Source organism: Syngnathus typhle, linkage group LG12, assembly GCF_033458585.1.
Source record: "Syngnathus typhle isolate RoL2023-S1 ecotype Sweden linkage group LG12, RoL_Styp_1.0, whole genome shotgun sequence".
NCBI lineage: Eukaryota > Metazoa > Chordata > Actinopteri > Syngnathiformes > Syngnathidae > Syngnathus > Syngnathus typhle.
The window spans coordinates 6,319,557-6,332,566 of NC_083749.1; the positions used below are offsets into that span (position 1 = coordinate 6,319,557).

A 13,010-nucleotide genomic window follows, 5' to 3' on the forward strand; every position below is an offset into this window, starting at 1 on the left:
AACAATCAACTGTTTGCCACGGAAACTTCTGGAGAGGTTTTATTCACGAACCTTCCATGATGGCAACCGGATCCTTGAATTTTGGCCAGAGGATGTTTGGTCCAAACACTGTGGCCAAGTTCTGCACGCTCATTTTATTCACTCCGGAATATGATTGGACTTCATCAAGAAATCTGCCAAGTCAATGCAAACATACAACTTATAACATTAACATTCATTCTATATCAAGGAAAAACAAACATTTTTGTTCTGTATAATTTTAGGATTTTTTTTTTCCTTTTAGTAGCACTACATTGATTCTTACGATATTATAATTTTCTTCTCATAACATTGAGAATTTTTCTTAACAGCAACAAAAATAACAGTTTTCTCATTTTAGGATTTTTTCGATATAACTTTTTCACCCCAAATTGGAAAAAAAATTCTTAAAAATGTTTTCCCCCTTTAATTTTTTTTCTCATCAAATATACAACAACCAATAATCACTTCTAATATCATTTTCCCTCTTTTTTTGCGTGCATAATATTGTTGTTTTTGTAAAACATACTAGAATTCTAGTATTTTCATTCTTTTAATGAATTGTGATTTCTTTTCCTGTACTTTTAGGAATCCAGTGATTCTCATCATAGTGGCTACCTGCAGATGTATTTGAGAAGGTTATAGTTGACAGGAGGCAAACCATCCACCAGCTTCCTCAGCTCCTTCATACCCTACGGATCACATCAAGCACAACTTCCTCACATCTCCACATTTGACTGAAAATAACCCCTTCGGAACGTCCGTCCCACCGTGTCGTCCTCCATGCCGAGTAGCTTGGTGCAGGCCAGGAAGTCGTCGTACTTATGAAAAGGGACGACGGGTTCGGGGAGTTCTCGGAGATAGAGCTTGAGCAGCGACGCTACCGTGTGTACGTCTGTATTACTGCAAAGACAGAATGAATGAAGGATGAGTCGTCATATATCAAGCGGTCATGTCGATATGGGGGGTTCTTTTTAAAGACTGACCATCTGCTGCTATTGGAGACACTCAGGAAGTCTAACATGTATGCATGGAGTTCACAAAGTATGTTCTATATGTCAAATGACTCGTTCTATTTATGGTTATCACGGCAAGTGTGGAAGTGGTCGCTCGGATAAGGGGAGGTGTTGACTTTTGGTCACATGACAAAAGAAGCCCACCAGTCAAAGAGGGGCTTCTCTCCGCAGTCAAAGGCCTCCTGCAGCTCTTTGACCAGGTTGGCCTGCCCGGGGAGTCTGAAGAGACCCTCCTCGCGAAGCCCCCGCTCCCGAATGAAGTCTGCGCACTGCTCCACCAGCATGGGCGCCATCTTGTTGCCGTAGCGACGCTCGTAGCGTACGGTCTCCTCTAGCTTCTGACCAAAGATACCTGCAACGTGATGCCGGAAAGATGAATGTAAAAATGATGCCTAAAAAAATCATGCAAATGAAAGTTGACTGGATGGGACATGCCAATTTTTTTTTTTTATATTCAATACAGAGTAGTGATTCAATTATGAAATCACAGGAAGTCGTATAATTGTGCAAATCCTGTAATGAGAAGGTGAAAAATTCCCAAAAACTTAACTGGCTGAACAAGAACTGTCTGACAATGAGGCAATTGTCATAAATTCAATTAATGAAACCTTTTTGAAACCTCTTTAAGTAATCATCGGAATGTTCTATCATAGCACCTTACACGATGTCTTGTTATTGTACTCACCCCTCTTGAATTTGATGCACTTTATCAACCTAAGCAGGAAGCGCTTGTTGAGGAATTTAGAGAAAAACAACACAGTGGAAGCACTTGATTTTAAGTGCCAGGATTCCACCATTTTACCGACAAAAATGTTTTAAGTTCATGGAAAAAAACAAAATCCCAACGAATACTTGAAAATATGAATCCTTTCAGATTTGGAATATTGTTTACAAAGAGTGTCGGTCCAACCGAGTGATTCGCAAGGAATGTTTTGAGCAGAAAAGAAAAAGGAGGTCATCCATGCAGACTTTCTAGTCATGAGTCTCGAAAAATTTCCCACAAATCACATGTGCGTGCGTGAAGATGAACCCGGCACAAATGAATGATTCATAATTATTTACAATGTCTTGACCTGCAGGAGTTCAGTCTGGTGTTGTTGCAATCTTGTTGTTAAATTTGGATACAACAGATTCACAAAGTTCCCCAACTGCCCAGCCAATGTGCACTAACAGTTGTCGACCAAAACAGTAGGCCCTACCAAGGCAAATAAACAGTCGCTCAGATAAAGTGCAGAGTTGTAAACAACTTCCCTGCCCAGCTTTAAAGATGTGAAGTATGTGAACCGAGTAAACTTTCAAATGAGGCCTCTCTTCAATGTGTTATTTGTCTGCCTCTCTTCATTCCTTTTATTCTGAATTTAGGTCCAAATAAAAGCCGTTCCCCCATCTGAAGTTGAGTAAAGGCCGCTATTACAGCACGACATATAGCTTAAAATTTACATCGCGAGGCACCGCTGTGTTTTAATTTGAAGGCGAGTTCCACCAACACCACCAAGCAAAAGCCTTACGTTCAAAGTTAACATGCGAACGTTCCCAAAGGACAAGCCGACCGCTAATTACCATGTAGTAAATCTGGAAGGATCCACAAGGAGAGGCCACGGCAGCACATCCCAGAAAGTCTAAATTCAGACCACAAGCTGGTCCGGGTTTCAACACGACATGACGGCCAAGCCCCGTTATCGCCCGCTCCCGATCGCACCCTAAGCAGCCAGTTGGGCCTCAATCTGCTGTTGCAGCACAATGTCAAAGGCCCCAAACGTGTGTGTGTGTGTGTGTGTGTGTCTACAGAGAGGGGGTTGGCACAGAAAGGCCACATTTCGAGTGGCATCTTTGACAAATGGCTCGTCCCTTTCAAGAGCAGTCAACTGCGATAGACGTCAAAGCTCAAACTGAGGGGCCGACGCCGCCTCGTATTCACCGAGGTCCGCCTACGCACGCGGCACGTGTGCCCCATAACAAGGACCCCGTGGACACACCAAAGTTAAAACCCCCAACATTAGCTACGCTTGCATGCATCCATCCAATGCAGGGAAACTTACCGGACAGTGGATTTCAAAAGTCTACACACCCTTGTTCAAATGTCACGTGCTATGATTAAGTTCTCAACCAATTCTGGTTTTATTTTCTCATTAGCTGCATACTGACCTCCACCAAAAGGCGCCCATATGACCCTGCGGATGGTCTTCACCCAATCCTCCATGTCATTCTGGGTGCTGGCCATAAGGAGGTAGGTCTCATGGTTGGTTGTCATCCGCTCTCTGTCTCCCCCTGTTGTCAAAGACAAACTGATTAGAACAGGCAGCAAAAAGAATCCCATTGTAAAAAAAATATAACTTTTAGTGGCACCATTGGAAAGCAGCAACTGCCCATGCCAGCTGTGCATGCTAATATGCTTTTATGCTAATAATTATGTAGTTTGTAATTGAGTAGCAAAACAATGTTACCTGCTTGAAAAAAAAAAATCCCAACTGCACTTTTTTTCAAAATAAAAGTAACCCATTACTTTGACAAGCACAATTCATCCTACCTGACATGCAGATGTTCATATGTTCCAAGTCTAAGCTTTTTTTTATTATCCAAAACAAACACTCTCAAATTCTGATTGAGATTTGCTTTTCGTTGAATTGTGAACAAGTCTAACAATGTCGGATGAATTCATTTTAGTAAGTGGACTTTCGAACTCTTTGACATGACAATAAAAATCGTCAAAATTGAACAAAAACAAAACAACAATTTTGGCAATTGTTGACACATTTGAAGACAAAGTGACTAAAAAGTATATGCGATCCCATAAACAGAAAAAGATTATTCCAGAATCCAACACTAATATAGTCACGAGCGTTCCCACAGCACTACAACGTTGGCAATCATACAAAAATGGAGTATAAATTATGGCATCCCAAAAAAACAAGGAGACTGATAAATAAGTATGCTTCTAGCCCAAAACATTTGGCTGAACTCAGCCTGTGAATGTTTGCCAAGAAACAAAACAATAATAATATCCCAAAAACAATGAAGAGAAGGTCACTATTAGAATTGCGATTTTATATGACAGCACCTGTCAATACAAACAACCAAAGCATCCAACATTATAAAGTGCTTTAATTTAAACTTTTGATTTCAGCTAAAAAATAAATACATCAATCCAATGTGACAACTAAAATTACCTGATGGTGAAGACAGTAACTGAGACAATCCATACAAAGGCAAACTATGAACGCTTGGATGCTGTACCGTTTCCATGCCTCTGTCATGGATCATCCGGTGAGGCTTAGCAAAAAAAAAAAAGATTTTAGGAGAATTTTTAACTTGAGGACGGCGCCTCCGAACTCGGGAATGACCACAGCTGAGAGGGTGCGAAAGAGAAAGGCAAGGAGGCGAGGTTTGCAGAGGGGGTTGGTGAGTGTGCTCACACACACATGCACATATACATACACACACGCATACGCCTCTCTTTAGCACAATGGGAAGATCTCAGCCGCGACCCCATAAGCAAACAGAGAAGGCCCATTCACACCATAATGCTTCTCCAAACAAACGCTTCAACATTATGACGTCATCTATTCGCTTTCCCATGTTTCATTCAATGACCCGTCAATCTGTTTCATAAAAAACTTTTTAACTTGATAAGCTTGCTTATTATTGCTTCTGGGTGTCTCCACTCAATCGTCGTGGGACATTTCTTCTCATCTAATACAAGACTCCACTTTTACTCCCCCCCCCGTCCCCCCCCAGGTGGGTGGTATCAATGTTCGGCAATGAGGCAACATTACCCAAGTCCCTAAAAACGCTGCCTGCCGGAGAACACAGACCCCCATAGAGCTACAATGGCTATCCATTACCATCTGATGCTCAATGAGTAACTGCTTGACTGACTCTGTCTAAAGGGCGAAGATGCAATCATGGCACCCAAAAAAAAAAAAAACTGAATAATGATCTTTTCTGGAAAACATGAGCTTGAAATCTCCCACAGTGGTTTTGCTACTTTTGCAGCTGCTGGGACAATCCAGGTGGGAGGGGGTGAGGGGGGTCATCACGTTCAAGGGTGGTCAGCCTCCGTTCTGTTTTCACGCCGGGCAAAAAACAGACTGTGTGTGTGTTCTGCCAATGCTGCTGTAAATACACTATTATATAAGCGCCACTTCAGCAATAGGAACTGTCTGGTCGGAAGCTTGCGAGGGAATCAAATGACCAGACACTTAAAAGCTTGCTTGGTATTATTTTGTCTTTTTAAAAAGCCTTCTCTTTGTGTTACAAAAATGTCAACCCGTCAGAAGAGTCGCGGCGCACTCAGTAATACTTGCTAATATCACCTTTCAGCACCGATAACAGCCCGAGGCCAGATGCACACCTGCATACCAAAATTGGTAGTCTGAGCCTTTATTTTTTTTTGGGGGGGGGGGGGGCTAATTCCTTTGAACCCTTTTTTTTTTTTTTAAAGACCTTCTGATTTATTGTGACAAATTATTGCATTTCAGCACACTGGGTTGAGTTACCCCCCGTGGGAAAGTAAAAGATTAGGAAGAAGTGTCTATTATCAATTTCACAGTTTTGTTGAGTAATGACTTTAGTCTGGTGATGTGACGAGAGCGGTAAATCAGGATTTTCATCTGCTGGATTGATTTTAGGTACTGAAGGGCCTGTCAAGAAGGAACATTATTATGATGGAAAGAGAGATAAATCTGACGTTTGTTACTCAGCAGGCTCCGTAACTTCATTTTACCACATAGCAACTGACGTGGATTAGAGCAGAGCAGGTGGATTCTTGCGGCATCATTTTTTACACGTGAGAATCAAACTTTGGCTAGAGGGCCACGTCTGTGCCGCCGCCAGCGTGGCTCCACATCCTTGTTTTGTTGTCTTTGACAAAGCCCGAGCAAAGCGGCGCCGGTTGGATCAGAGGAGAAAAAAAATGGGTCACCGTCGGGTGATGAATGCAGACATTCAGTGGCGCTTTTTGGCACGGACGACACGGGCGGCATTTTATTAGATCGCGTGGGGGACGTTTACTTTTGTAGCCTTTATGTCCTGTCTGTATCTCCCAAAGAAGTCAAATGGAGGTAGCAGCTATCACTTATGCTTGGAAAAATAATATATACATGTATATTGGAATGTCTATTTGAACATGACGTGTAGCAAAGTGACACATGAGCCAGCTAGATGTTGTTGATTTTAAAACGAAGTTTGGATTTTTAGCCCTTGGGCGCAACTTCTTAAAGCTGCACACTTGGACGACAAACACGCTCGAGTGGCATTTAAGCCGCATGTGCCATTTAGGAGCTTATAATTGTGATGAGGAGCTCCTCCTGATGTTATTTTAAGACACAGAACACACAGAACTGACTGACAGACTTCACAAACAAGAGTGGAGACAACTCACACCTCCATTCAACAAAGGGGAGCCTCAGGGCACTTTACTTTGCCTCTTGATGTTCATGCTGCATACACAATAGTGTGGTTTCTTGATTGGTTTGGAACACGTGCAAGATATGAAAATTTGGAGTCGTTGCTTTTCATGGTAAAGGGAAATGTACTTTCGGCAGTTTACAAACACATTTGATTAAGGCTCCGTTAGACACATATAACCATATCAATATAATTTCTAGTAGTAGTGTGGTTGCTTAATAAGTGGAAAGGAATGTGCAGGCTACATGAATTTGTTTTCTTCAAAGTATTGTGGAACAGGAGGTCCGGAAAGGGAGCATATCTCAAGGCCGATGGGAACGCGAAAAACAACTCGTCTTTGTGGTCCAGACACCTGTGCTGAGCAGGGGAAAACCCAAACGAGGAGGAGATGACCACAGACCATCGACCAATCACCACACAATCTTTTGCATGTTTGAATATTCATATTGTGTTTCTTTAAAACTGGGCAACCCGGAAGAATGTGTCGTCTTTCTGGTCACGAAGGCACACGAGTTTTTGTGTTAAGGACCCAAAGACCCAGGCGCCTGTATTAGCTTGCTTTGTCAAGATTAAACAATTGGTAAATTCGGTCTGATTGATCTACTGGTCTTCTCTTTGACAGAACGAACTCGCAAAATTGTTAGGTGCGCCAGTGTGTGGATTAGAACATAGCAATTTTTGTGTTAAGTGTTGATCACAATTTGGAGTCAGATCAATAGCTAAAATCCGTATCCTAACAGTTTCTTGGTGACCCCGTACGTGATGTCAAGAGAAGGGTAATTGACAAACTCGTGGTCTGTGTCCAAGTCATCGGACAGTTAGTCTGGGACAGCTGTCTCCCGGTCGGCGTACCGTTTGAATAAGGAATAAGCGCACAACGTTGAGCTGGTACGACGTCTCCTAAACCCTGAGCTCATCAATGATAAGGTAAGCAGAATACCTGTTACTATATGTCGAAATTCTGCAAATTGAAAGAGGAAATTTAAGAGGAGACTGTCGTTCAGATCAAATAAGGTGTGCAAGCTTTTAAAAACAGTTAAATTCCGTGGTGGGAGGGCGGGCTCCTCTGTTCTTTTAGAAACAGTTCAATTCCGTGGTGGGAGGGCGGGCTCCTCTGTTCTTTGAGAAACAGTTAAATTCCGTGGTGGGAGGGCGGACTCCTCTGTTTTGCTTCGTCGTGGCGGACAAGGGTGCGGTGACGATCGCATTCAAATAGCTGGGGTGCTTGTGAGATCCCCGAGGAGAAGTGAGGCCTCCTCAAAAAGTATCCGGTGGTAACAGTTCCTCCTGTGAGAGACCAGACCGCTAAAATATCCAAAATGTGCAACCAAATTGGGGGGAGTGTGTGTGTGATGAGAGGAATGAATGGAGTGAGATTGAGAGGAATGTATGCTGGAAGTGCAAATTGTGAGCTACATGAGAGATGGATTCGAATCCCTTTGTCTGTGTGTTCTGTGTATGTGCGTAATCTCTGTAAAAGTTTGTGTCAGTCTATCGTCGTTCGTCTGAGCTCTGCGCGAGCACTTTGTGTATTGGCGTGCGTGCCGTGCGGATGCGTGTGTGTATGTGCGGTTGTGTGCGCGCTCGCTGTGTGTGCGTTTATGTGTACATGTGTGGTTGCGGGCGTGTGAGGAGGAAGATGGGATGGATCAGAGAATGTTCAAGAAGGAGGGGGCCCGTTCGGCTCATACCGGCAAGGGTGGGGGCCAGCAGGACATGCGGGCCTGGCCAGATTGTGACGTCAACATTGATACAATGTTGAGGAGAAGTGAGAGAAGAGAGGGGGGCTAACTTGTAAATAGTGATGAGATAATTGCTCAATTGATGGGGGTTAATAATTATCCAAATTTTAGTCACATGTTTTGAGGGACCACAGCAACAACATTGTATTTGCAGGCCATTAATTTAGTTGGTGATGACAGTGTTTAGATAAGTAGATTGTTTTATCAAAAAATGTGAGAGTGAAGGAGGAGGTTTGATTTGTAATCTGGCATTTGGGTGCCACTTTTAAGAGTCTGTGCAGGAGCATAGATTGTTTTGGTTGTTTTTAAAGATATATTTAACAGTTTATTTCGGTGCAGTAAGGATATAGCAGTTTTGAAAGACTTAAAATCGAAAGCAAAATTACATTTTAATTTTGACATATGGCAGCTAACATGAGGATGGCAAATAAATAAATGAATAAATACTAGCTCAAATGTGGCATGTGTTTTAAATTGGGCGATAAGGCATTCACTTTCGAGCCATTTAGCGCTGCTGACAACAATAATTTATGAGATGGTAAATCAAGGAGGAATGTCATAGTTGGAACACAGGCGCTGTATGACCTATAGATTGAACAATAACATTCACCGCATATGTTGTGAATTGTTAAATTATATTACAGTTTATTACAAAAGATTTCGGAACTTTATTTGATGATAAACACTGGAACGAGGATTTTAGCCGTGTTAATGGGTAGGGTGGATGGATTGCTCAGAAGAAAAAAAGCATTTGATAAGGGCGGCTTGATAGTAAGATGATGAGTGTGCGCAACTGATAGGATACAAAATGTTAATAGGAAGATTTGGGGTGTAAGAAACAAATACTACACAGGAAGATTGATAACACAAAGATAGTTTTGTTAAATTTGTGTCCCAGTGTGTTCTTCCCTAGTGCGTGGCACGATTCCTGAACTGAGTCCTCTTACTCCACTGGCTGTCTCAAAATCAACAGAGGACTGTCCCTGATCATGAGACACCTTTGAGAACAACAGAAACTGCTATCATGCTTGAAGGGGGCAAGCACAGCTTTTCACAGGACAAGAACCATACAGTTGGTGGAATACACACAGTTGCAGATCAGAAAAGAAAATGGACTGAAAGAACAAAGACAAGATGGACGCATTTGAGAGTGGCGGACGATCCAGCCCTGAATCATCATCATGAGAATTTAAGAGGAGAGGCTGCTAAAGACTTGCATGAGTCACATGAAGTCAAACTGGACACATTGCTAAAGACTGCTGAAGCATTACAAAGTTGGTGGAGTGTGGGACAAAAGGGATGGAAGTGTGTTTGGGTGCTGGGGCGGACATATCTGAGGAGTTTTGATAAAAGAGGGAATAATAAGGCTGCTTATTGACACTGAAACGGGGATAACAACAAAATACATAGATATGGACAGCGAAGATGCACTAATAATAACAAATCATACGACAGCGTGATCAGAAACTTTGCAAAGTGGATATTGATCGATAGAAATTAAATTTATCAAAACGACAGAATTTAATTATACATCAATTGCGACAATTGATTTAAATGACACTTTATGATAGGCATTTATGGTTAGGGTTAACAATCCATCCATCCATCCATCCATCCATTACTGGTGCGGCTTGTCCTTACGAGGGTCACGGAGGATTCACAATAATAATTAGAATTTGTAATTTTTGGAGAAATTGTGTGTGAAGGCGAAGAGGCTGAATACAAATTCGGGGAATGCTACAAGATTATGTTTAAAATTAGAATGTGTTGAATTGGTCAGAAAATCGATGAAAATACCGAAAGAATTTTGTAAAATTGGGCGTGAATTTTAAAGTTGAAAATTTGAAATTTTTCACAAGTGGGAAGTTTTGGAATAGGTAGGCATAAGATGAATAGTTAAAAGAAATTGAAAAGGGTTGAGTCAGTGAAAGAATAATTAGAAATTAGAAGGGAAAAAGGGAATGTTGCAAAATGTTACTGCAATGTTGAAAGTGAAAATGTGAAATTTCAAGCTAGAAAGTGAGAGAAGGTGAATTGGAAAGTGAAAGAAGGTTAATTGGAGGAATTATGTAGAAGAAAATGAGAAATATTGAATGTGCCATGAAGAATGAATGGTGAAATATTGGCTTAAAATGTATAAATTTCTCAAAAATCGTAAATATTTAGAATATTTGGCATGAATATTTGGAATGTGTTAAAAGTGGAATGAGGTGAATCAGATGAATTCGTAGAAGTAGTTAAGTTAAAAAATGAATAAATGAAAAAGAGGCAGAAGAATGCAGAAGAAGTTGAATAATGATAAAGTCAAGGCAAGGCAAGTTTATTTATATAGCCCACAAGCAAGTCTCAAAGGGCTTCAAATGTACAAAAATTGACAATTTAAAGTACAGGAACAATAAGTGTGAGGGCCACAATGATGATCATGACAGCAAAAATATTCCTAATTGGTTTTGATAGGTAGAAAGGGGGAGCGTGGAAGGTTTTCAAACTTTGTGATATAGCGTGACTCCATTATCAAAAGTAAGCATTTAATTTTAAGAATTAGCATCAACAAAAATGAGAACGATAATCTTCAAGGTGATAGCGTAAGTGGCAGGAGGAAGCTGTGTATATTGTTTTTAAACATTATTTTTGGTATCATTATTTTTTAGGAGGGTCAGTTATGCTTGTGAGAAGATGACTGAGGGAACAAGGTAACAGTAAAAAAGGGAGTGCTCTATAAATTGTTGGTTCTTTGCCAGAGGTAGTTATTTGGAGGGATGAATTTAAACTGAAAGCCAAATGGAACTGTTTAGTGGAAGAAATATGGGAATGTGGAAATATTACAGCTCGTCACAAAGTGTCAAATAGTCTAAGTGTGAGATGTGAGCAAACTAAATGGGGAGTTAAATCATGTTCCAGCATTATGCATATTGGCAAACGATGAGAGGACAGGAAACCAGACAATTAGATATTAACTTTGGATTTAAAATAAAAAAGGGAAATTTTAATTGAGGAGAAAATTTTGCGTAGGGACGGTTGTTTTTTACAATTTAATATTGTATGTTTTTATGTGTGTGTTGTGGAATGACAGTTTGTTTGTAATGGTGTATGAATGTCAAGTCTGTGCTTGTGGTGTGGTGTTTGTGTATTGTGAATGGTTGACATGATTCAAAGTTGGGGTGATGTGATCACAGCAGAGGATAACATTCCTCTCACCTGAAAAATATAAAGATACTACAGATTTGAAAAAGCACAATTGATCAGGACTAATTTTGGACTAAATATGGGTTTAGGATTACTCAGGGGCACCATCGACAACAAAACAGTGCGATGGAGAAGGCCCATTTCAGTAATATGGTTAGACAAGACAGAACTGGTATTGAACGTTAAGACTTTGGACGATTTGACGTGTGACAACTTTGAGCTCACCCGACGGGGTGACGGACTAGGTGGACAGTGACCAAATGTTTGACGCTTGAGCTTGCTTGCGACAAGTGCACGCTCTGCTTTGTTTTTCTGTGTGACTTAATTTTTTTGCAGCAGCAGCAACAGCCACCAGCCAAGGAGCGGATTGCGCGCTGCTTGCGTAACTTGTTTTCGTTCTTGCAGGTTGTCAATTGCGTTCGTGGAAAATTTGTATTGAATTTACATGAATATGTTAACCTTTGCCCTTTTGGTTTTTATGATGAACTTGTTGATGACATGGTTTTCAGGACATGATCCGCGGGCGCCAGGATTCATTTTATGACTGTTTTTATTTTGATACTTGATGTATGTTTTTGTGTGTACAAATGTCCGCTATCAGCAGGGCTATAAGCTCACTGACAGGAGTGCGATGATTTTTGTTTGTGTTGCCGAGCGTGTGGTGGACGAGCTAGAGGTTCCGCAGGCCTGGCTACAATGAGTGTGGTGATGAGAGGGGATGCTTAGCAGGTTCCTTTTGATACATAATGACACATTGGGTGAATGTGTCAAAAGGGGGAGTGGTAAAATAGAAATGGGTGAGTATGTGGTAAGATAGAATTGGGTGAGTAGGTTGTAAAATACAAATGGGTGAGTAGGTTTCAATTTGTAATTTTGATATCCAAAAATTTTTTCCAAATCCACTTGTTTTTAAGCTTTAACAGGACATGCCAGAATTCAACTAGCAGTGATGGAAGGAGCAGAGGAAGACCAGTGACAACTGGTTGTGGTGTGGTGACAACAAATTATAGCATGGCTTGCCAAAGGATGCATAGGGTATCTGTGCCCTCGTGTCTTTTGTGCCTCATAACCACTATAATGCCTGTAGTGGTTGTCCCCATTGAAACACAGAATCTCAATTGGAACATGGAGTCCCCACTGGCGGGGCTCCTGAAGTGAGCCAAAAGAGACGTTTTGCCCCCATGGTTGAGCGACAACGATCCAACATATATTGACGCCATAGGTGTGCCAGATAAGTATGAATTCGTTAATCAAGTGTCCTCGGGATTCAAAAGCATTTTCCTATGGATCACCCCCAATAAAAATGTATCATTTACAGCGGTCCATGAACAATTGGCATTGATGTCGTTCCAAAATAGAATTGCGTTGGACATGCTATTGGCTAAGGAACATGGTGTGTGCGGAATGTTTGGTGATGCATGTTGTACTTTCATCCCCAACAACACAGCGCCAGGGGGCCGACTGGCCCAGGCGGGAAGAAAGGACCGACAGCATGCTGGTCGCTGCTTGCTAGAGTAACGGGTGATGACCTCATAAATGAGGTCATGAGAGGGAATAAAGGGAAATGTACTTTCGGCAGTTTACAAACACATTTGATTAAGGCTCCGTTAGACACATATAACCATATCAATATAATTTCTAG

At 41.4% G+C, this 13,010-nt stretch overlaps 1 protein-coding gene across 2 annotated transcripts in view; it reads right to left on the minus strand.

Annotated features, from left to right (window-relative positions):
• arhgap24 (Rho GTPase activating protein 24) overlaps positions 1-13,010 on the minus strand; it is a 28,580-nt gene that overhangs the window by 2,638 nt on the left and 12,932 nt on the right. For both annotated transcript variants that reach the window (XM_061292673.1, XM_061292674.1), the window contains 5 exons: positions 3,180-3,302; positions 1,179-1,386; positions 789-921; positions 637-710; positions 52-173 (listed from right to left, as the gene is read on the minus strand). In XM_061292673.1, the coding sequence (XP_061148657.1) occupies positions 52-173; positions 637-710; positions 789-921; positions 1,179-1,386; positions 3,180-3,302 (660 nt within the window). The remainder of the gene's footprint in view (positions 1-51; positions 174-636; positions 711-788; positions 922-1,178; positions 1,387-3,179; positions 3,303-13,010) is intronic.